Consider the following 21874-nt stretch of genomic DNA (forward strand, 5'->3'; position numbering starts at 1 on the left):
TTGCTTTTACAAAACAGTTGTGTAAGAATAGCAGAAAGTTTTGCAAGAGAGACAAGACAGCTCAAGGGATAGAGGCAGGACAAGAGTAACATGGAGTTCATGTGGTTTTACATATGAGACATGTCTTAATCTTTAGCTCTAGGCAAAATTATCCTAACGACTCTTTTTTTTTCTCTCATCATTTTCATTTTGTGTCATATGACCAAATCTCCTTCACAGAACATGCAGGCTTTTTTGTTTTCCTCTTGACAATGACGACTTCTACAAGCAAACACACTCTCTCTCCTTCTCTCTATTGTATGTTTGACGTAATCGTGAGTGAGATATAAATGATCCAAAGTTTTAAAAGGAGTCAAGACAAGATTTGAAGTGAAGTAAGGATGAAGAAGAACAAAGAAGAGAGTTTGTTTTTTCTTGAGCAATAAGGTTTTATTGCAAGACATATACAAAACATTACCATGATCTAGGGTTTATTACAAGACATATTCATAACTATGGTAGAACATGGTAACATAAAACATGGTTATTAAGAAGAATCTTTGCGTTTAGGTTTTGTTTTATGTGCTAGAATTAATGTGTTTTTTAGAGGGTTCTTTCTTGTTTTTGAATGGGATATTAATGGACCACAAAAGGTTTATATCATCATAAGCTAAAAGGTAATTAATGTAATAATTGCATGCTTTGGCGTCAACTCTTTAACTATGCACGTAACGAAAACATAGTAAGTACATATTAGTTTGTACTTTGAGTACGTATACCTATATCCTTGGTTCATTATGAAATCTAGTTAGCAAATGATATAGTATCATTTTTATATATTTCTACTTAATATAAAATGTAGAATAGGAGAGAGTGAAGAGATGAGGGAGGACCAAAAGTAGTTGATGATATATATTTGTATACACACAAAATTAAATATGGGTCTTTATATTAAAAGTTTGAATGAGATCATTAATTTTACTCTCAAATTATTGATGGGTTTGTTGAAAATTCATTGGAGTGGTAGATCATTCTTTATTAGGATTTTAAAAGAGTCGTCTTAAACGGCAATATATCCATATTGCTTGAAAAGTAAAAGTTGACCAATGTTTAGTGTATAGTTTTCGTAGGAGCGGGTCTGATCATATGACAACAAGTTTGTTGGTAAATCAAGAAAACACATAAGGTCTAAAACATAGTTTGCATCCATGAAAAGAAATTTAAAAATTATAGAGTAGTTTGAGTTACCCTCTATGTAGTTTTATTTTTGTTGCCATCACTAGTGGACGAATCCATATAAATTGACCATTTTGTTTTTGGTTTTTTTTATAATTTTAAAATTGACCAATATATATTTGATATTTTTTGAATAATGAAGGAAGAAATTGAAATATTGGTGTAAGCTAGCATCACATCCCCATCCTCATTCTCCGCCATAAATAACCCTTTCACCATCTCTCACTTCTCTCCGCCATCTACAACACCTTCTTCTTCTTCTTCTCCTTTCAAGAAACAATAATAACAAGCTACCACGGTATGGCGATAAAGAGATCATCAAAGCTAGCACAGGCAGCAATGCTGAAGCAAATCCTCAAGAGATGCTCGAGCTTGGCCAAGAACCAATGCTATGACGAGGATGGCCTGCCTGTAGACGTACCAAAGGGTCATTTTGCGGTCTATGTGGGAGAAAAGAGGAGCCGTTACATCGTACCAATCTCCTTCTTGACTCATCCCAAGTTCAAGAGCTTGCTTCAACAGGCAGAGGAAGAGTTTGGGTTCAGTCATGACATGGGACTCACTATTCCTTGTGAAGAAGTTGTCTTCCGCTCTCTAACATCCATGATCAGATGAGAGAGTGGGAGACAAAGAAAGATCTTATATATACTATATCAATTTTTTTGTTACCTTTGGATGAATAATATTGTGATTCCAAAGTGTTTTTTTTTCCGAACTATAAACCTATGATGATCTACCCTTTTGTGTGGTTGATGTCAAACCTGGGTTTTAGTTTGTTAATTCCTAAGTGTAGCACCCTATATATGTTTGTGTTTCACATTCAAGGGTTTGAGGTGTAAACCTAATTTATTTTCCTCAGGCTATAATAAATTTGAGTAATATGACTTGGGATAATATATAAGAACTACCTACTCGTAGATTTTTATACTGTTAATATGTACTTCTTATATTTTCTTTTTCATTGGAACAAAATTTATCAATCAAATCTATTTAGTCTATTGATAGTTTGATACTAAATCAATGTAGTATTTCATTAGATTATCATTTAATTTCCGGGTTAATATCTAGGCTTTGAAAATCTTATATTTTGCACAAGTATAATAAAGCATTTACTACAAAACTTGAAATGCTTCCCATTCTCTAAAGACTCTAAATAGATCGATGCATGATAACATATGGGACCATTTGAATTAATGAACAAAGAGTTTTAAAAGTTTATTGTCTCTAGTGAGAAAAGCAAAGTATTAACAAAGATCGTAGGTAAAGCAAAGCATTGTCTCTAGTATTTACTAGCTACTTGGTGCATTCAGTACTCTACATAATCTTATCGACATATTAACTACTACTCCATTAACTACTACTCTGCATTGTCTACCCTCTTTGCCTTTATCTACTAGCCACAAATGATATGTTTGTATACGATAGCAACTAGTCTGCTTAATTAACGCTCATATCTATATGATCTCTCTCAGAAAATTAATATTGGCTGATACTTGAAGAAAATGAATGAACATGGAACATGAATGGACCAGAAGAAAAGCTGTAGAAGACAAAGATGGCTTAGATGTGAGAGTCAATTGGATGAGAGTTGCTTTACAAATTTGCAGAATCTATCGTTTTCGTCCCCTTCCGTACACGTTTTATTTATTTGATTTATTAGAAGGTGCAACCACCTACTCTAATCAATAATATTTGTATCTTAATTTAGTCTGTGTGTACATGGGATTTGAATATAATCTATATCCAAATCTTGTTGGCTTTAGATTTGTGATAAATTAAAAGCAGTTCTATTCACATGTAGGTACAGTAATATAATTTTTTATCATGGTATACGTTTGAATCTAACATGTACGTGTATTGTCATCAAGCACATTTGTTTGCACGATTGTTTCTTCTTCGATGATGGTCAATTTGGTATGCTCTTACTCTTGAATCGTTGAGCTTCTTCTTCCTCAACCTCATTTGTTCTCACAAATCACAATTTGTATTTTCGACAAGTTGGTATGCTCTTTTCGAAATTTCTTCTTTTATGTTAAGCCATCACATCCCCGAGTAGGCTAGTATCCATCCATATTGAAGCTCACATTCTTATTTTCAATCAAAGGGTCGTAAGATCATGTTTCAAAGACAAAAGGAGGATATATATGAAGATGCTGGAGAGTGGTCTAAGCAGTTTGAGTTTCAGTTTCAAATATAAGATTTTTAACAGCAACCAAAATAAGATAGATCAAATATAAGATTAGATTCAGTAAATATATATAAACCCTTATTAAAGAACTGTCTCATAGAAAATTAAAATCCAAAATCCAAAGGGGAAAATAAAAAAATCCTAACTGTGTATAAAAATGACCAAAACAACAGAAGACCACTTACAGACTCTGCACATAAGTTTCTTATCATATATATAACTTGAAGCTGCAAATCCCAGTACTTACCCTATTCGTTTGAGGTGTGCTTCGCTTTCATGGTGCTATTCTGATTGGAATGCTGCATCTGTTGGTGTTGTAGCTGGCTGATGCTTAGCTGCTGAAACATCTCCGGGTTTAGCGATGTCTTTGATATGTTAGTTCCGCTGCTGCTGATGCCACTTTGTCTGCGGCTCGGCTCCCCAATCACCAGTTTCAAGCGGTGGACTTCTTCAGTCAGTTTCTCAGACAGAGCTGCCAAACAAGGAAAATGGAATGTTACCTCTCTAGGATAACTGAACAAGGATCAATAAATGTAGTGGCTAGATTCTCCTAAGAAAGATCAAAGCTTTTCATAGAGTGAATGAAACAAGACATTATTGAGCCTCTAGCTAGGATAAATAAATTTTTCCTACTTAGGGCTGCATAAACTGGAAAACGAAAGTTTTCAATGTTGAAGAAAATCATTGGTGGAAAGTAAAACGAACAATTAGGTGAAGGACATGATACTAGCTTTGATTCCATGAGTTCGAAAACAGAACAACCCTAAAAGCAACTAAGCCACCCTAATATAGAGAATGAGGAATTTGATGATCTAATGTGCCTACCATCGCGTAATTGTGCCTGCTGCTCCATAGCTTGAAGACGAAACTTCAGCTCACTGTTCTGGCTCGTCAATCCCATTGAATCTCTCTGAACACCAAAGGAAACAAGATAAGACTATTGACTTATTCAAACAGGACAGTTTGAGTTGCCTTTAATTACCTGCAAATGTGTGAGCTGAGCCGATAAGGTAGTAGCTTCGGTCTGAAGAGTCTGCACCTTGTGTTCTAACTCTGCCATATAGCGTGTCTTCCGCTCCTTTGAGCGTGCAGCAGATACACGATTCGCAAAGATCCTAATGAAATGGTTGAATCAAACAGTCATGTCACAACAACAACAATTCCAAAAAGTGTAAAGAAACACCACTATTTATTACCTTTTTACACGCTTAGGGTCAGACATAACAATCTCAGCGAGCTTCTCATCGGCTGCAATCTTCTTCATTTCAGCTTCAGTAAACTCACCGTTAAGCTTAAGCAATGATTCATCACCAAAATTCAACTTCCCCATGAAAGAACTATCCATAGAAACACTGCGGAAATGTCTAGTATTCGGAGAATTGTCTCCGCCAGCTCTTCTCTTCACCCCTGAAGAGGAACTCACAGCAACTTTCACATTCCCACTCGCACTGCTTTCTCCTTCCGAATCACTACTAATTCCCCCATTCGTCTTCTTCGTCCCGCTACCTCTACTACTCTCCATCTCCTCCACATTCCCATTAGCATTCTTCCCATCTTCACCCCCAAAAGAATTCAAGACATCAATGTTATCAAGATTCATATAAGCCGTGAAAACATCATCCATAGCTGCTTCACCCTCTGATTTTCTTGCCTTGGCAAAGCCTTCTCTTGGCTCTTCCTTCACCAAATTAGACCAGTCTGAAACCTTCCCACCAGAGATGGATCTCTCCAAAGACCTCGAAGGGACCAAAGGAGGAGTCTTTTGATTCTGAGCCATCACTGAACCAAACCCAAACGTAACATCACTATTCGAACGCCTATGAGACTTCTTCGGCGGTAGATTCTCTCCATCTCCGGCGTTCCTAGAGCTAGAAGAATGACACATGGTGAACGGCGACGGAGGCAGCGAAGGACTAAACCCGACACCGTTTTTTTCCTCCACCGACACAGGAACCGGCTGGGGAGAAGGATTCAACGGCGGCAACGAATCAAAAGAGAAGTAAGACGAGGGCTGAGACATAGACCGAGAATGTTTAAGTTGTAAAGTAGCCGGGATCTGAGAGTAAGGAGAAACAGGTGGGATCGGCGGCGGAGGTCCGGTGAAAGGCTGTCGGAAGTGGTGGTTCTGAGAGCGGATAAGAGCAGGATTCAAGTGAAGATTAGAGCTTATCTGTTTAGGGATCAAAGAAGACGATGTACCGGAAGAAGAATTAACCCTCTGCATCATATTGGTATCTGTATCACCACCACCACCCATTTGCGGTATCTTCTTCGATTTCTGACCCCAAAACCAAAAAAGTCACAAACTTTTGATGAAAGAATCAAAACCCTATTGAAAAGGTGGAACCTTTGTGAGCTCAGAGGACCTATAAAAATGGAGGCTTTGAAACAAAGATCAACGCACAATAAATGACTTTACCAAAGTTTAGAAGAAGAAAGAAAGAAAGAAAGGAATCGACCTGAAGGAGAAAGATATGGTTGGGACTTGGGAGCGTATCTATCTCTCTATCTCTCTGTGTATATCTTTCCTTCTATTCACCAAAATCAATGGCGCAAATAAGGAAGTAAATATGACTGAAACGTTGACCAAAGCAATCATCCACTGGTCGGAAAAAGGAACATCCGAGAAGACCACTCTCATCTATTTATGAAATTTAACCCCAAAAATAAATCAAAATAAAAATAAAATAAAGGACACAGCTTTATTGAAGAAAACAGAGAACTGGATAAAACAAAACAGAAATTGACAAAGGTCACATTGTCTGAACTCTGAACCCCTCACACGGTTACAATCATATCTATTACTCTCTCTATATTGAGATTTGAGATAGATTTGTTAATCTTAACATGACCCTAAACGGAATAAACTAGAGATAATAGAACTGAAACAACTTTAATTAAAATAAAATAAAAACCAGAACTTTAAAAATCTCTGGTCAGATAAGATTTTGTCATAGCCACTTCAACTTCTTTAGGTCTGTCCATCAAAATCAAAGTTTGGCTCCGACTGATTGAACTGGTTGAACTGATTAAACTGGTTGAACTGGTTGACGTTGAGTTGCTGGACCATGTTTGGGTCGGGTGGCTGCATGTTTGATCCTTCACATTGGTCATCATGATCATTTGGCACCACCTGATTCACCTTAACTGCAGCCAACTTTAACCTCTCGATTTCTGCAGACATCTGTTGGTTCACGACTATTGCCTCCTTAAGCCGTTGAGCGTCTACGCTCTCTTGTCCACTCAAGGTTGATTCCCCCTTCAGCATTGAGATTTCTGCACACAATTCTTTATTCAGTTAAGGCTATTGTAACAACATAGGAATTAGTTTAAACTTATTGTATAGTTTTTAGTTGGAATGTACCATCACGAATTAGCTTCATGTCTTCTAAATATTGAATTCGAAGTTGCATTTGCTTGATCTCTTGCATCGTCATCGCTTTATTTTTCTGGAACATGCAACAACAACACAAATTTCTTATACTAACCGTACGTTTAGACATAGAAAAAATAGATGTGATATATGTCTCTACCTCCAAAACAGTGACGGTATGATATAATGAATTGTACTCGGACTGGAGAGACATAATCCTGCGTTCCAAAGAAGCAACGTAGGAATCCTTCCTCTCTTTTGAACGTGCAGCTGACTCTCGGTTTGCAAGGAGTCTTAAAGAGCATCCAACATATTGAAAAAAATGTCACAAAACTATACATATCATATGATTAAAACAAAAAAAAACATTCATAGTTTAAGTCACGCAACCAGGGTGCCTTACCTTTTCTTTTTCTTATCCTCATGAGATTCAATCTCCCTGATGCTTTGCGCGTACGTCTTGGATTTTAAAGAAGAATATCCTCCGTTTCCATCAACCGGAAAATTCACTTGAGGAGAAAGAGATGTCTTTATCATGTCATTGAAACAACTATCCATTGGAACATTCTGGTAGTGTCTGGTTCGAGGATCAATCTCTTTGCCTGCTCTTCTCTTCACACCCGAAATAGTCGTCGGCCCACTCTTAAACTTCCTCACCGGGACCAGAGGAGGCAAGGGAGAAGGGTTTTGGCTAAACCTCATGTTAGAGACTCTATTATCCACATGTGATGAAGGAGGAGTAGGGTACCTCGGCAGCAGTGGTTCACCACAGGCTAAAGATGGAGAAGACAACATTGAGGAGTGGACATGGGATGACGGTATGGATGAGGACACATGCCCTGGCTGAGTCCCTTGGGAACCTGAGTAGTCGACAAGGGACAACGTAGACACATGGTTGGACTGGTTCATCAGCGAATATGAGGAATTATCAGGCGACGACAGTAAAGATGAAAACACCGGCTTCGACTGAGTCACCGGCATATTAGAGGAGTAGATAGGCGACGACGGTGAGGAGGAGAACACAGGCGCCATATTACTCACCGACGGATAGGATGAATAGTACTCAGTCGACGATGGAAAGTTCGAGAGCACAGGCGATGGTTGAGTCATTGACAAAATTGAGGAAGACATTGGCGACGACGGTACAGACGAGTAGACAGGTGCCGGCTGAGACACCGACATATTTGAGTAGTAGATATGTGATGGGGGTGGCGGTGTGGAGGAGATAACAGGCATCAACTGCGTCTCCAACTGTGGTTTGGGATTGGAATGAGGAAATGAACCACGACCAAACTGAGAAGGACACACCGGTGGACGGTACGAGGAGGGAGATGGACACAGCCGTGGACGGTACGGCGAGGGAGAAGGACACACCGGTGGACGGAACGATGAGGGAGAAGGAGACACTGGTGGACGGTAGGGAGAGGGAGAAGGGCGGTACACATGTGCCAATGAAGTATGGAAGGACGTCGATGAAGGACTGGTCTGAGGGATGTAGGAGAAGGTAGGTGACGACTGAGTAAACCGTGGTCCAGGGCTGAAATGCGGCGACCCGGCTGGGTAACGAGACACTGGGGGGACCTGACGATACTTCGAGACATCGGTTCTCTTGCCAGCATCATCATCGTTGTTGCGAAAAGGATTCTGATACTGGATGCTTAAAGGAGCCATGTTGCCTTGTCCATTCATCGTTAACAATGGGCTTTTCTCTGCAACACATATCAAAAAGATACAAAGTCACTCACTTTTCTTACATATGATATCAAAAACTTAATCCATAAAATTAATGAGAAAAAAAATAAAAGTGTTAACTACAATCCAAAACTATAGTTAAAATTATCAAACTCAAACAAGATTTTTAAAATTGGTGTTAACAGTTTGTACTTGAGGGGAGAACAAAATCAAAAAGAATGAAGCTTTGAGTAAGAGATAGAACAGTAAAGAGTAGACCTCAGCTAGCTGCAACAATGGAGTGCAAAAGTTTGACAAAAGGAACCTCTTAGAAAAATGATCTTTGATGAACTATACACAACAAGAGTTGACAAAAGAACTTTATGAAAAGATGATTTGTGGTGGATTATTACAAGACTTCACAAAAGAACCTCTGAGAAAATGATTGGTGTTGTTTGCTTTGATTGACAGATGATTGCACAAAGCCTCCTTTTATACTGCTCTGAAGACACAAGTCATCTTTTTCGGTTTAATAATGGTTTGACGGTTTAGTGATTACCTTTTTTTTAACTCTCTTTGTCTTATGTTCATACTTTTAATATTATTTTATAAGTAAGATTATATTTAACCTTTTAAGAAATAGAAAACTATTTGTCTTTTTGGGTACTAGAATGGAAATTTACAAATCTAAGGTTATGAGTTGTTTTGACACATTTTATTTTCCTAATAAAACTGCTTTAGCACAAGTTTGACATGATTATTTATTTTACTTTGTTAGTGTCATTGACTTAGTTGTTGTTGTGAGATTTTTTTTTTCTCATATTAAGAAATATAAGATAATAGATATATATTTCCCTTTTTTTTGGTGAAAATAGATATATATATTTCTTTACTATAGGAGTCTTTATTTTAACTAATTTAGATTTGCATGGACAACATATGTCAAAACAACAAAAGAAATTAAACTAATTACAATTATTGTGTGATTTACTCATTAAATTTTGTTACTCTAAATACAGTTAATCATTTATGTACATAGTGATTGCGCACACACACACACAGCTCACACTCACTCACTAACTCCCACACGTTTCTTTACAACTGAAATACACCAGATTTGGGCAAAAGTTATTAATTTTTGTGTAAATCACTTTAAAGAAAGTAAATTTACCTTACGACCAATGTCGTAGCACCAAATATAGAGATTAGTTTAGGTGGAGTCGATTTAAAGTTATTTTACAACTTTTTTTTTTTGTTTCTTTAGTTTGTTGGGCTAATTTAAAAATTGTATTTGTGACCGAACACACTCTCTCATTTGGGCCATGAACACAAAGTAATGTAGCCATCATGTCCAGTAAAAGGCCCGCCACAGGTGTACGACAAGTGAAGTGAGAACTGTTGTGTCTTTGTAAAAACTATAGAAAGCTTTAAAGCCCGGACTAGGAAGATGAACAAGAGTGCACGTTCCTATAGAAAACATATCATATCCATTTATTTTGGTTTGTGAAAAAAAAATTAGAAAAACAATACTGATTTAAAGTTCAAGCTAAAATAACCTAAATAAATAAATCGATAGAAAGAACTTTTCGATAAATTCGTTGAATCGTTATGACTTTGTCATATGAAAAAAATGTAATTCGATTTTTCAGAAATCATTATCGTTGGATCAATGAGAAAAAGGACAAAATGCTGAAGAACAGCATATCATCACAAAAGAGATGATTAGATTCTTGATTACTAGAACCACATCTAACTAGTTTTTTGTTTTGTTAAAGAGGAGAGAAAGATGTAATTCAAAATTTTCAGAAATCATTATCGTTTGATCAATGACAAAAAAAAAGACAATGCTGAAGAACAACATATCATCACAAAGAGATTATTAGATTCTTGATCCACATCTACCTAGTTTTTGTTTTGTTAACGAGTACGACATGATCTTACTTTGCCATGCGACGGGAATGACACCGCCCGTTTTATCCTTGGCATCTTCTCGTCATCCGGAGCAAGGCATGCAAGCTTCGACAACTGTTTCTCTCCGTCTCTTCAGTTCGTTGATTCGTCTCGGTCTCGGTACACTGGTTCTGCACAACGCGAGGCTTTTTGCTTGAGGCTGTATCTACAATCTGAACATTTGAGCTACAGCTTGAAGAAGAGATGGCCATGAGGATAAGACCGATCAAGATGAGGAGAGGAAGACCCATCAAGAAAAATGCATAGTAGAGGATCCACCCAAATCCGTTGTGGCTCTTTCCGTGACAGATCCATTCAAGGACCAAGGCAATTCCTGAGGTGAACGTAGTCAAGCTGCTTAGGATGAAAACTTTGACGATCGCCGGATTAGGAATTTGCAAGAAGGCTCTTGTGGCTGCGAGCCACTGCATCTTTGATGGCTTTTGCTGCGACTCGGTCTCCATCTGCGCCACTGTGACTTTCTCCGGCACTTTGTCCATGCTACGATTGTTTTTGTTTTTTTTGTTCTTTCTCGGTTATAAAACAAAAAAGAAAATAATAGTGTGAATGACCAAATCACTGATGTGATTTTTCAACGTTAACTGCAGTTGAGATATTCTCTCGCGCTGTTAAAAGGGGTAGAAGATTTAGTGATCTTAACAGTTTAAGATTTGAGTTTTGAAATTAAAACAGATTTTTCTAAATACCAAACCATTTATGCCCATTCAAAAGATAGTTAACATAATTTTCGTTTTACCATAAACAACAACGAACTATGGACAATACAGACAAAGACGGCACCTAACCTTAAAAAAGAAAATAAGAGTAACATACTTGGACTATGTAGACCTTAGAGGACTACTTGATAGTGATGTAACGGTTTGTCCCGTGTCTAGCCCAATAGTCTTTAAGATCAACAGGACACGAGAGGTCATATCCTTCTGCTGCTAAACGGCTAAGTAATCTCGAGAAGACGTTTCCGCTCATTTTCCTACCGCCCATCCGAGAATGCCTCTTGTTTGGCATCTGCGGTAAGGGATACTGCGATAAGGTGGTTGTGCAGCAAGACGATTGCCAGCCACCATTTCCCCATTTGTAACACTGACGGGCAGAGCCTGTGCACGTGCACATTGGTACTGGCATTGTTGTCTCATCAAAGGTGACCAAATTTAAGCCGACATCTTGGCTGTCCCAATCTGTTCTAGATTTCTTTCCAGGAGCAGCAACTCGACGGTTCAGATCTTCACCCACTTTTTTCAACTTTACTTGTCCCTGTTTGTTCTCCTTCTTCCTTTTGTTCACCTTCGTGTTGGTCACCTCAGGAGGAATAGTTGATAAAGGGAAGACTGCAAGCTTGTGGGTTTCAGTACCGAAACAATCATCTCCATCAGCGCGTTTCCCACCCGACAAAGCAAAGTTGAGACTATTTTCATGGTGTTGAAGCGCAGCATAAGCATTGTCTCTCTCTATCAAGGCTTTATCTCTCTCAGAAAGAGCTTTGTCCCGTTGCTGAAGCGCTTCATCCCTAGCCGCTACTGCTTCCTTTTTCGCAGAGACAGCTTGGTTTCTTTCGTGTACAGCTGCATCCCTCTCAGCAAGGATAGACATGATCTTCTTATTCATCACTAACGCATTATGTTGTTCCTTAATCTGATGCTGAGGCATCATATTCCACTGTAAAACAAACATCCATGTCTTGTATTAGCTACAATCACACTAAACAAAACATCAGAAGAAACCATAAACCATTTAAGGCTTACCATAGATTGTGCACCTTTCAAGTAATCGGGTTTGAACCTTCCATTATCATACTGACCACCATTCTCCATCCTCTATATCTCTTCAAAAACAGAAATAGCCCAACAGAAAAGAAAAAACTTTTCAAGATTCTCATAGACACTGAGCAATAGCGAAACCACATTTTAATAACAATTGTGATTCGATCGATCTCTGAAACAAAGTCATCACTCCTTAACTCTTATAACCTCTCAAATCATCACAGCCATTAAGAATCTAAACAATTTTCAACGTCAAAGAGAAAAAATTCAGAATCTCGGATTCAAAATTAGTATAGTCTTCCCAATTAGGGTTCCGTAATCAGAATAATACCAAAATGAGTTAGGGTTCCGTAATCAGAATAATATCTCAAAATCAATCTAAATGCGTCAGATACAGAACCCAAAGATCAATTACGAAAAATATAAGAGCGCATATTACAAGGTCGAATCAATCTGAAGCTTACAAGAACAACAAAATAATTTCACCCAAAAAAAAAACAAAAAAAGGAACAAGAGACAGAATTGAAATTACAAAACCCTAGAGAAAGAACACTTTCAAAATTTGGGAACAGCACTTAGACTAACAACGAAATCAAACTGAAAAAATGGCTTACGAATCTGTGGAGCTTCTGAGGAAGAAACAATGGATATTGATTGATCGATCCAGAAGAAAGATCTATAGGAGAAAGAGAGAGAGAGAGAGAGATAGAGAGAGAGAGCGAGAGAGATGGTGTCTGTCTGTAGGCGAAGCTCAAATGTACTCATTTACCAAAATACCCTCTTCGTAATGCTTTTCAATACGAACAAAGATCAAGGTCATTCTCGTCTTTTCATTCCCCTCTTGCAGTTGTGCGTTTTAAATGTTTTTTTTTTGTTTCCAATGTTTAGGATAAAAAAATTAGTTTTTCATCAAATATGTGATAATGGACTTAAGGAAATCATAATCTGTTTGACATGAGTTTATATAATAAGATAGGCTCACAAATATTTGAGAATGTTGCAGTAAAGCTTAATGGCTTCCTTCTTCATCTTGTTTATCTTTTCAAGCTTCATTTATTCATATAGATAGGGCGAGAGATTGTGATCAAGCGTAGAGATCAATGCCCCAAAACTTGGCTGGTTGGTTTGTACGGTACTTCCTGTCCATGCTCTTGATCAATTCCATGTCCTCTTTAGAGAGTTCGAAATCGAAAACCTGGAAATTCTCATCCAGTCTCCCGGGCTTCGATGTCTTTGGTATCACCACTGTGTTTCTCTGGATTCCCCACCTCAGCACAACCTGTGCCACTGTCTTTTTGTACTTCTCGGCCACACCCTAAGGATTCAGGTGAAACCAGTCCAATTTAATTAGCTGTCAAAGGTCCACTCTTTAACTGTTTCAATCCAAATTTTTAAGGTTTGGAGGATGGGACTTACTTTGAGAACTGGGTCATCCAGACATGACACAGTGCCAAACCACTCAGCATTGGCTGTGGCACCTCCGAGAGGAGTATGAGCGGTGACACAAATCCCATGCTTCTGGCAGAATTTGACAAGAGAATCACGTTGGAAGTAAGGATGTGTCTCGATCTGATTCACTGCAGGCTTGATCTTGGAGTAAGCTAAGCAATCTCTCGTTAGAAAGACATCATAGTTACTGCAAACAACCAAATGGTCAACAAGTCAGAAATCAGCCAGTAATATAAAAGGACTTGTTAAGATAGTGAGAAATGTTGAACCTGATTCCTATGCTGCGGACCAAACCCATAGAAACAAGCTTTTCCATGTCATGCCATGTAGTTTCCAGAGAGATTGTTGTATCGATGTCCAATACCCCATCATCACCCAAAGCACTATCGGTTGTTCCAACTCCTGCAATCACATAGAGCGAGGGGGGAAGGCTTACATCAGTAATATGTTACAGCTTATTATATGATTTGTACCAATTGCCAAAGACTTCAGGAAACTTGATTACAGCCGGTGAAAAAGTGGGATTTGTAATAAAATCAAAATGCAATGGTCTCTACTCAAGACTAATTTACACGTGAACAACGCAGAGGTCTCACCAGTGTGTTTTGTTGCTACGGGGAAATGAACGAGGAAAAGGTCGAGATAATCAAGTTGAAGTTTCTTGAGACTGTCTTTGCACGCCTCAATAACATGGCCATGGTCTGAATTCCATAGCTGCCAAACCAAGAAAGATTCAGAATTCAGAGCTTCCTCACTTGTTCATTATCCGAACAGAATTAGATATATATGGTTTCGTTTGACCTTGGTTGTAATGAAGAGCTCCTCCCTCTTGACCAGACCAGTCTTGAATGCTTCTGTAAGAGCCTCACCAACTTCAGCCTCGTTCCTATAATCAGCTGCAGCATGGAATAGAACACGAACACGCCAAAAGATGTAAGCATAAACAAAAGATGCAAAAGACTCATAAAGCTCCCAAAATAAAGACACAGAACACTAACAACTAAAAAGCTATCAAAGAAGAATCATCTACTATAGATCCTTCAATGATTCCATATACTGAAGCATCAAGCATCAGATGCAAATAAAGATCTACAGAGAGTATTTCACTTCAGATAACAAGTCTACAGACTATAAAAAAAACCCAAATCTTAGAACTTTTCTTATAAAAATTTAAGCTTTAGACAAGTAAAAGCAAACCCAATACAAAGAATCTGAAGCAACAACAAAAATTAGAAACAAAAGGTCTAGGTCTGAGAGAGTACCAGCACAGTCGAGATGGCGATAGCCGATCTTGATAGCATTGATGATAAGGTCTCGAATCCCTTCTTTCTCCATCCTCCATACTCCTAAGCCGACGATCGGCATCTTGAAGCCACTGTTCAGTGTTATCTCCATTTCTTTCTTCTTCTTCTGCTCTTTGCTTCTCTCCTGAATCCTGATTGGGTAAATATCTCCTCAGATTGAGTGTTTCTCACTGTGCGTTTTTGGTAGCGCACACGTTAATTTTGAAGCCATTCGTGACTCCTCAAAGGTGCTCTAGGCCCAATAGGCCAACAAGTAACTCAGACTAATGAGCTATATGGGCCAACAAGCAGCTCAGAGCTAATGGGCTTTCTGGGCCAACAAGTAACTCAGAACTAATGGGTTATTTTATTTATTAAGCCCAATATTGTTTATTTAGATATAGACACAATACGCACCGTATGGTATATATACGAGAACAACAAGGAGAAGAAACGTTATCGCAGAGTCACCAAGTTTCTTTACTTGTTTGTTGTGTCCGGAATCGAACAATTTCCTCGCAGGTAATTTCAATGGTCGGGTAGCTCAATCGGTAGTCTTTGAGGTCTTCTTTATCTCTCTGATAATCTCAAGGAGAGCTTTCAATGTTTCAAAAGTTTTTAGCTTTGGTTTTGTTTGTATCGATCTCACTCTTTATTCGATAAATAGCAGAATTTGTGATCGGATTTTTCTGTGAAGGTGAGTTGTATAGGAGTAGGTTTCCGAGGATCTTACTGGGTTTTGTGTCAAAAGCTTTGATTTTTCGAGTTGTAGAGATGGTTCTTCGAATTTTTAGGTTTCTTTTCTGCTGCTGAGATTCGAAATTGAAGTCTTAGGTTTTTGATATAAGTCTGTCAAAGCCACCGGATTTGATGTTCCTGCTGCTCAGAATTGTTGCCCATAATTTGATTTATGAAACCCTAAAATTGAATAGTGCCTTTATACCTTTTCTGATTTGGATCTCTTCCTATTGACTTGTGTGACGTTTCTTTTTTGGTAGGTCTACAGGTGATTGCCTTAGTTAACTTATTCTATTTGTCTACCTCCAAAAAACTATGGTAAGTGTGTCTTCAAAGGTTTCTTCTTTAACCGTCTTTAAAGGTTTCAGTTTTAACCGTTAATTCAAGTTTAGTATTCACTTACATGTTGGTTTTTCTAAACCTTTGAAACTTGTGCAGTTTTTCGATGGATATCATTATCATGGAACCACCTTTGAGCAGAGTTATCGCTGCTATCCGGCATCTTTTATTGACAAGGTTTGATTCCTTCTCTCTACGTTTAGTTAATGCCCTGATAGGTGAATCTAGGAGTTCTATAGTTACATGTTCTGCAACAATTTTTCAGATTCAAAATCAAAATTCTGTATACCTGATTTCTGTTTTCTTGTTTCTAATTTCTAATTTCTATATCCTTTTCTTGTCCTGCAGCCACAAATTGAAAGTGGTGACAAGAGTAAGTCTTTATATCTAGACACCGTTGTTTGTTTTCATCATATTGTTTAAGCCTGAAGTTTTATTTATGTCAATTCTATTTCAGTTATAATGCCACCATCAGCCCTTGATCGTCTAGGTATGCTCCCACTGTTTTCATATTTTGGATTTGGTTTAATATGTTAAACTTAGAAAAATATTATAGCACTACTAATATTGGGGAAACTTTACAGCTTCTTTGCATATCGACTATCCAATGCTGTTTGAGCTTCGTAATGCGGGAATTGAACGTGTTTCTCACTGTGGGGTCCTTGAGTTCATTGCCGAAGAAGGCATGATCTACATGCCATACTGGGTTTGTATCAGTTTCCTTTTTGATTGTCAATTGAGATTCTCGGGATCATGCAGCATTACCAAACTAATTGTTTGCTTTTTTGATCTAATCCAGATGATGCAGAATCTACTGCTGCAAGAAGGAGACATTGTGAGGGTTAGGAATGTCACTCTTCCAAAGGGAACTTATGTTAGACTACAGCCTCACACGAAAGACTTCCTGGATATATCCAACCCGAAAGCCATGTGAGTCCAACTTATTTCTATCGTATTAGCCCTCATTTAGTTATCTTTCAACCATATCATGTTCATTATTGGGTAGAGTATCTATTATATTGAAGTTCTTATTGTATTCTGTCTCATGGTTATCTGTTGTCATTTGTTTCTGTTTGCTCGCGATATTTCGGTTTGTCTTGCTGATGAATGAGTGAACGTTGCAGCTTGGAGACTGCTTTGAGGAATTACTCATGCCTAACCACTGGGGATAGCATTATGGTTCCATACAACAACAAGAAATATTTTATAGATATAGTTGAAACAAAGCCTGCTAACGGAATAAGCATCATAGAAACAGACTGTGAGGTTGATTTCGCACCTCCGCTTGACTACAAGGAGCCTGAACGTCCCACAGCACCTGCTGCAGCCAAAGGTCCGGCAAAAGGTATTTATTCATGGACATGGGATCATTAGATGGATTTCCTTTTAGTCTCATGTGGATTTTCATGTGTGTTTTTTTTGTTTCAAATTTTTTTGCAGCTGAGGAGGTTGTGGCTGAACCTGAACCAAAGTTCAACCCTTTCACGGGATCTGGAAGACGGTTAGATGGGCGACCTCTTGCCTATCAGCCACCACCTGCCTCTACCTCAAAAGACAAACAGCCTGTTGTTGTTAATGGTAATGGACAGTCATCTGTAGCAAGTAGCTCAGAGAAAGCTGCACGACAGGCTCAAGGAAAACTTGTGTTTGGGTCCAACTCAAACCGTGCTCCAAAAGAGGCTGCTCCTAAGGTACTTATAAAAACTTTCTTCATTAATGGTAAAACAGATATTGCAGTGGAACTGAGAGGCATATGCCTATGATTGCTTCTCTCTTAATTAACCTTTTCAGGTTGAAGCTGGAAAAGAGACAAAACAAGAAGAACAAGAAAAGAAAGATGAGCCTAAGTTTCAAGCTTTCAGTGGGAAGAAGTATTCATTGAGGGGTTGATCAACTCACACAATGAGTCTGCTCAATCTATTTATGTCCCCCTCATGTTGTGTATTATAAAGACTAGTGCCTCGAATTAAAAGGAAAACGAATAAGTTAATAAATCTCTGGCTTTGTCTTGACTAGGTTTGTTTTCTTAATCAGATTCAGTGCCATTTTAAACAGTTCTCTGCTCTTATATATTCTTGCTGCATGATATAAGACTCAGCACCTCATTCACATGAATATCGAAGGGTTGGCGCTTAACAGGTGAACTCATTGGCTGAAGAAGAGTACCTGTGATTTGGTTCTGAACATGTGATTTGGCAAAATAACCTATGAATCGATAACAATATATTAGAAAAATCTTATGTCTGAGTTATAGTATCCTCAACACATCTGAGATCTCTAATTTCTGAGATCATACATATATCCCTAATTTTACTCAATAAAAAAGAAATAGAGTCGAAAAGCAAAGAATCTCTTTTGTTTCTCTGTGACCAAATCCAAGGGTACAATGGTGCGGTAGCCAGTATGTGTCACCTTATTGCATAATGGCTTTGAGTGCATCTTTCACATATTTGTACTTGAATTCAAAGCCAAGCTGTTTGGCTCTTACAGGTAAGACCTTCTGTCCCTCCAGAACCACAGTGGCACCTTCTCCGAGCAAAGCTTTGAGTGCAAAGTCAGGAACTGGTAGCCACGATGGTCGGCTAAGAACGCTGCCTAGCTGCTGGCACATTTCCCCAAGCCTAACAGGATTCGGTGCAGTCCCATTAATTACTCCTGACAACAACCAGCAACAATAGCATTATGCTTTAGCCCATAACCTATTCTTAAGAGGTAACATAAAGGACATGTATGTTGTAACCTTGGTAGGATGGATTACTGAGGGCCTCGTAAATTAAGTTCACCAAGTCATCAACGTGAATCCAAGAGAACCTATACAACGAATTATGAAAGAATGATCATCAAAATCACAGAGCCTGCAAGAGATAACCAGAAAAGTATCAAACTTTTACCATTGTTGTCCTGAACCAAGAGGTCCTCCAGCAAACATTTGGAAAAAGGGTATCATCATGGCTACAAAGCACAAAAAATACTTTGCATGATCAGGTCGAGTATCTAAGTCCTTCACAAACAAATTTCACTAGCGTGTAAGAGCGAGAGAGAATACGCACCCAAAGCTCCACCATCTTTGCCAAGAACAACACCAATGCGGATAAGTGCCACTCTAACATCCTTATTTGCTTTCAATGCAGTTCCTTCCCATTCTCTGCAAACCTAAGATCACAAATACATGTTTCATTTACGAAGCAAATTCGTTGAACATGGAGTTAGATCGACATCTAACACCACTAATAAGTACAGATTGTTCAGGATCTAAACTACAAAATGATTCAGAAATTACAAGGAAATGTATTCTAGGGCATTTACCTCTGCAAGATAATCCTTCCCCGATGGACTATTTTCGTCAAATACTCCTGTCTCACTAGTACCTGAAAGTTTAAAGAGCATTAGAATTCTTTGTGGCATGATTTACGAATGCAAACTTTGATGGCTCAGCATATAGGACTGTAACAAACCATAGTAACCAACAGCCGTGGCGCTAACTAGAACGGTAGGCCTGGCTTCTGCTGGTGAATTGTTCATCAACTCAACAACCTTAATGTAGTTTTAAAAAATGAAACCATTTAATCAGGAAATCTCTTCAATATGTGAAGCTTTGAGCCACAATCCAATGAAAAAAAGACAGTAATCACTAACTTTAGAGGTGACACGGATCCGGCTGTCCTTAATCTCTTTCTTGGTCTGAAAAGCAAGCAAAGATATCAGTGGAGAAAAAAACAAGCATCAAACTTTTGTGAAAGGTGTAAGAAGAAACTGACCTCGGGAGACCACCTTGTACTAATAGGCAGTCCTGCCAAGTTCACAACAGCAGTGGATCCTTGTACGCAGTTTTTCCACTCCGGTTCTTCTGCAATCACAATACCTGGGAAGTCCTTGGCTGAAAAGAACACGATGAATCACATCAAAAGACTGGTAATACGATAAGCAATCACATATGACCCTAGTAAAATAGAAGCAGAATAGTCATTCATTACCTTCTTACCAGGAAAAATTTGCTCAGCTTTGGATTTAGAACGTGTTAAGACACGGATAGACTGATTATCTGCAGAACAAACATTTGAAATATTGGTGTCAAGACTTGATGCCAGTATAACTCATAAATTAGTCGACTAGTGTTGAAACCGTCATCAGTACAACTAGTGTATCATCTTACCAGCACGAAGTCTCTGAACCAATCGTCTTCCTATGAATCCAGTTGCTCCAGTTACTGAAACTGTCATCTGATTTTCCTGGGAAATTAAAAGAACCCACATTTTTATAGCTTCATTGGTTCAAATCTATAATAAATGCAATGGGATTATGAAAAAAGTGTAGAAATTTGAATGAAGTACCTTCTGGGCATTCTCGGAACTACACAGAACCATGAATCTCCTGGTCCCTGACACCTAAAAATCAAAAATTTGATCATAAGTTGGAAGCAAAAACACATTTTTCACACAATAAGAAGCGAAAACCGCAAAATTTCGTACGGGGAAAGACGGAGAAGGAACGAAAAGAGCAGAAGAGAGAGCGAAGGAGGAGGAAAGAGACGTTGGTGAGCAGAGAAGCTCCATCGTTTCGCTGAAGCTGATCGTTAACTGTGAGTGGTGGAGACAGATATACGTATTGCAACAAGACAACTTAAAGAGGCGATTAATGGGCTTTATTAATGGCCCATTTATCCTCATTCCTAGCCCATGAATGAACCCAATGTGTATTAGAGTCTTTGATCGAAGTCTGAGAGACTGAGAGGAGAGTGTGCAACAAGACAACTTAAAAGGCTGTTAATGGGCTTTTAATAGCTCATTTATCCTCATTCCTAGGCTCCTAGCCCATGAATGAACCCAATGTCTTCATCGAAGTCTGTTATACTGAGAGGAGAGTGAGTGAGAGATGGGCTTTATTAAGGGCCCATTTAATAAAGATATACGTATACGTGAGTAACTGTGAGTGGTGGAGACAGATTTACGTATTGCAACAAGACAACTTAAAGAGGCTATTGATGGGCTTTATTAAGGGCCCATTTATCCTAATTTCTAGCCCATGAATGAACCCAATGTGTTTTAGAGTCTTTGATTGAAGTCTGAGGACGGAGAGGAGGAGAGTGAGTGAGTGAGAGAGAGAGAGAGATGGCGGCGATGCTGTGGTGCGGCGCGATGACACGACGGATCATGATGACGCAGCGGACATCTGCGGCATTGACTTGTACGGCGAAGTATTCTTCTTTATCTCCGGCGTCTGCAGCTCCGGCGGCATCTGAAATGGATTTGTGCGGGAGAGGAGATAAGAAGACGAAGAAAGGGAAAAGATTCAAAGGATCGTACGGGAATTCGAGAGGGAAGAAGCAGAAGATGATTGAGCGAATCAAAGACAAGCTCGAGGTTCCCAGGTCTACTCCTTGGCCTCTCCCTTTCAAGCTCATCTGAATCTTTTCTCTTGTTAGGGTTTTTTTATTTTTTTCTTTCTTGTTTGCCAACAAAAATGTCGCCTTTAATGGTGTTTTTAAAAATTTAAAACTGTTTGTATACTTCTCAATCATGAATCAATGAGTATAAACTCGTCTCTGTTTTTTTCTGTTTCAACTCCATTGTGATTTAGAGGCTTAAAATGTTTCCTCTTGTGGCTTCGTTTGAGATAAGAATCCATAGCTTTTTTGGTGCAGATTCCAAATTACACGGAAATTAATAAGTTTTGGTTTTGCAAATGCTAACTTATGCACAGGATTGTTGAGTGGTTTATGGTTTATTCCAGCTTTTGTTCAAACTTGAAGAGTGTGTGAAATAATATATGCTAAAGATATTAGTGTCGTCCTTGATCAGTTGATTGGCTTGTTCTTCTCTCTGTGACTAGAGAGATTCACTGAGAGCCTTAAACTTGTAGATTGTTGTCTTGGTTATATAGGAAGATGATG

General features: G+C 38.5%; 9 protein-coding genes across 13 annotated transcripts; 3 read left to right on the forward strand and 6 right to left on the reverse strand.

The window, feature by feature from the left end:
* Positions 1-1438: 1438 nt before the first annotated feature.
* On the forward strand, positions 1439-2036 carry LOC17887605 (auxin-responsive protein SAUR50). The gene has a single exon (XM_006295230.2). The coding sequence runs from the start codon at positions 1516-1518 to the stop codon at positions 1828-1830; it is 315 nt and encodes a 104-aa protein (XP_006295292.1). The 5' UTR covers positions 1439-1515; the 3' UTR covers positions 1831-2036.
* Positions 2037-3433: 1397 nt separating this feature from the next.
* Positions 3434-6013, reverse strand: LOC17890511 (transcription factor RF2a). 2 transcript variants are annotated; one of them, XM_023784092.1, is made up of 5 exons: positions 5863-6013; positions 4600-5681; positions 4386-4518; positions 4229-4313; positions 3434-3875 (listed from the first exon to the last, which is right to left on the reverse strand). In XM_023784092.1, exons 2-5 carry the CDS (start codon positions 5658-5660, stop codon positions 3652-3654), a joined length of 1503 nt encoding a protein of 500 aa, XP_023639860.1. In that variant the 5' UTR covers positions 5661-5681; positions 5863-6013; the 3' UTR covers positions 3434-3651. The 2 variants fall into 2 exon arrangements, with proteins under 2 accessions (XP_023639860.1, XP_006294070.1); XM_006294008.2 differs by having other exon boundaries at positions 4600-5769.
* Positions 6014-6086: 73 nt separating this feature from the next.
* LOC17887692 (vegetative cell wall protein gp1) lies at positions 6087-8871 on the reverse strand. The gene is made up of 5 exons (XM_006296200.2): positions 8727-8871; positions 7180-8485; positions 6937-7069; positions 6768-6852; positions 6087-6679 (listed from the first exon to the last, which is right to left on the reverse strand). Exons 2-5 carry the CDS (start codon positions 8463-8465, stop codon positions 6375-6377), a joined length of 1809 nt encoding a protein of 602 aa, XP_006296262.2. The 5' UTR covers positions 8466-8485; positions 8727-8871; the 3' UTR covers positions 6087-6374.
* A 1549-nt stretch (positions 8872-10420) lies between these two features.
* LOC17889731 lies at positions 10421-11004 on the reverse strand. Its single transcript, XM_006295346.2, has one exon. It carries the CDS (start codon positions 10895-10897, stop codon positions 10421-10423), a length of 477 nt encoding a protein of 158 aa, XP_006295408.1. The 5' UTR covers positions 10898-11004.
* A 97-nt stretch (positions 11005-11101) lies between these two features.
* Positions 11102-12899, reverse strand: LOC17887744 (protein BASIC PENTACYSTEINE4). Of its 2 annotated transcripts, XM_006294482.2 has the most exons (3): positions 12790-12899; positions 12158-12237; positions 11102-12071 (listed from the first exon to the last, which is right to left on the reverse strand). In XM_006294482.2, the coding sequence occupies exons 2-3, from the start codon at positions 12224-12226 to the stop codon at positions 11256-11258; spliced, it is 885 nt and encodes a 294-aa protein (XP_006294544.1). In that variant the 5' UTR covers positions 12227-12237; positions 12790-12899; the 3' UTR covers positions 11102-11255. The 2 variants fall into 2 exon arrangements, with proteins under 2 accessions (XP_006294544.1, XP_023639537.1); XM_023783769.1 differs by lacking the exon at positions 12790-12899 and having other exon boundaries at positions 12158-12783.
* Positions 12900-13073: 174 nt separating this feature from the next.
* LOC17887787 (NADP-dependent D-sorbitol-6-phosphate dehydrogenase) lies at positions 13074-15081 on the reverse strand. Its single transcript, XM_006294587.2, has 6 exons — positions 14887-15081; positions 14426-14520; positions 14221-14338; positions 13894-14026; positions 13592-13811; positions 13074-13490 (listed from the first exon to the last, which is right to left on the reverse strand). The coding sequence occupies exons 1-6, from the start codon at positions 15017-15019 to the stop codon at positions 13260-13262; spliced, it is 930 nt and encodes a 309-aa protein (XP_006294649.1). The 5' UTR covers positions 15020-15081; the 3' UTR covers positions 13074-13259.
* Positions 15082-15351: 270 nt separating this feature from the next.
* LOC17889657 (ubiquitin recognition factor in ER-associated degradation protein 1) lies at positions 15352-18038 on the forward strand. 3 transcript variants are annotated; one of them, XM_006296102.2, is made up of 10 exons: positions 15352-15429; positions 15906-15963; positions 16084-16161; positions 16333-16357; positions 16442-16474; positions 16569-16690; positions 16784-16914; positions 17109-17329; positions 17425-17675; positions 17776-18038. In XM_006296102.2, exons 2-10 carry the CDS (start codon positions 15961-15963, stop codon positions 17872-17874), a joined length of 963 nt encoding a protein of 320 aa, XP_006296164.1. In that variant the 5' UTR covers positions 15352-15429; positions 15906-15960; the 3' UTR covers positions 17875-18038. The 3 variants fall into 3 exon arrangements, with proteins under 3 accessions (XP_006296164.1, XP_023640046.1, XP_023640047.1); XM_023784278.1 differs by lacking the exon at positions 15352-15429 and adding an exon at positions 15453-15470; XM_023784279.1 differs by lacking the exon at positions 15352-15429 and adding an exon at positions 15500-15604.
* A 137-nt stretch (positions 18039-18175) lies between these two features.
* Positions 18176-20576, reverse strand: LOC17888751 (epimerase family protein SDR39U1 homolog, chloroplastic). The gene is made up of 12 exons (XM_006294440.2): positions 20454-20576; positions 20316-20369; positions 20138-20213; positions 19967-20026; positions 19743-19861; positions 19621-19665; positions 19440-19518; positions 19291-19352; positions 19035-19137; positions 18876-18936; positions 18725-18795; positions 18176-18639 (listed from the first exon to the last, which is right to left on the reverse strand). The coding sequence occupies exons 1-12, from the start codon at positions 20535-20537 to the stop codon at positions 18398-18400; spliced, it is 1056 nt and encodes a 351-aa protein (XP_006294502.1). The 5' UTR covers positions 20538-20576; the 3' UTR covers positions 18176-18397.
* Positions 20577-21044: 468 nt separating this feature from the next.
* LOC17888518 (30S ribosomal protein S31, mitochondrial) lies at positions 21045-21545 on the forward strand. The gene has a single exon (XM_006295246.2). It carries the CDS (start codon positions 21093-21095, stop codon positions 21387-21389), a length of 297 nt encoding a protein of 98 aa, XP_006295308.1. The 5' UTR covers positions 21045-21092; the 3' UTR covers positions 21390-21545.
* Positions 21546-21874: the final 329 nt, after the last annotated feature.

Source organism: Capsella rubella, unplaced genomic scaffold (assembly GCF_000375325.1).
Source record: "Capsella rubella cultivar Monte Gargano unplaced genomic scaffold, Caprub1_0 scaffold_4, whole genome shotgun sequence".
Lineage (NCBI taxonomy): Eukaryota > Viridiplantae > Streptophyta > Magnoliopsida > Brassicales > Brassicaceae > Capsella > Capsella rubella.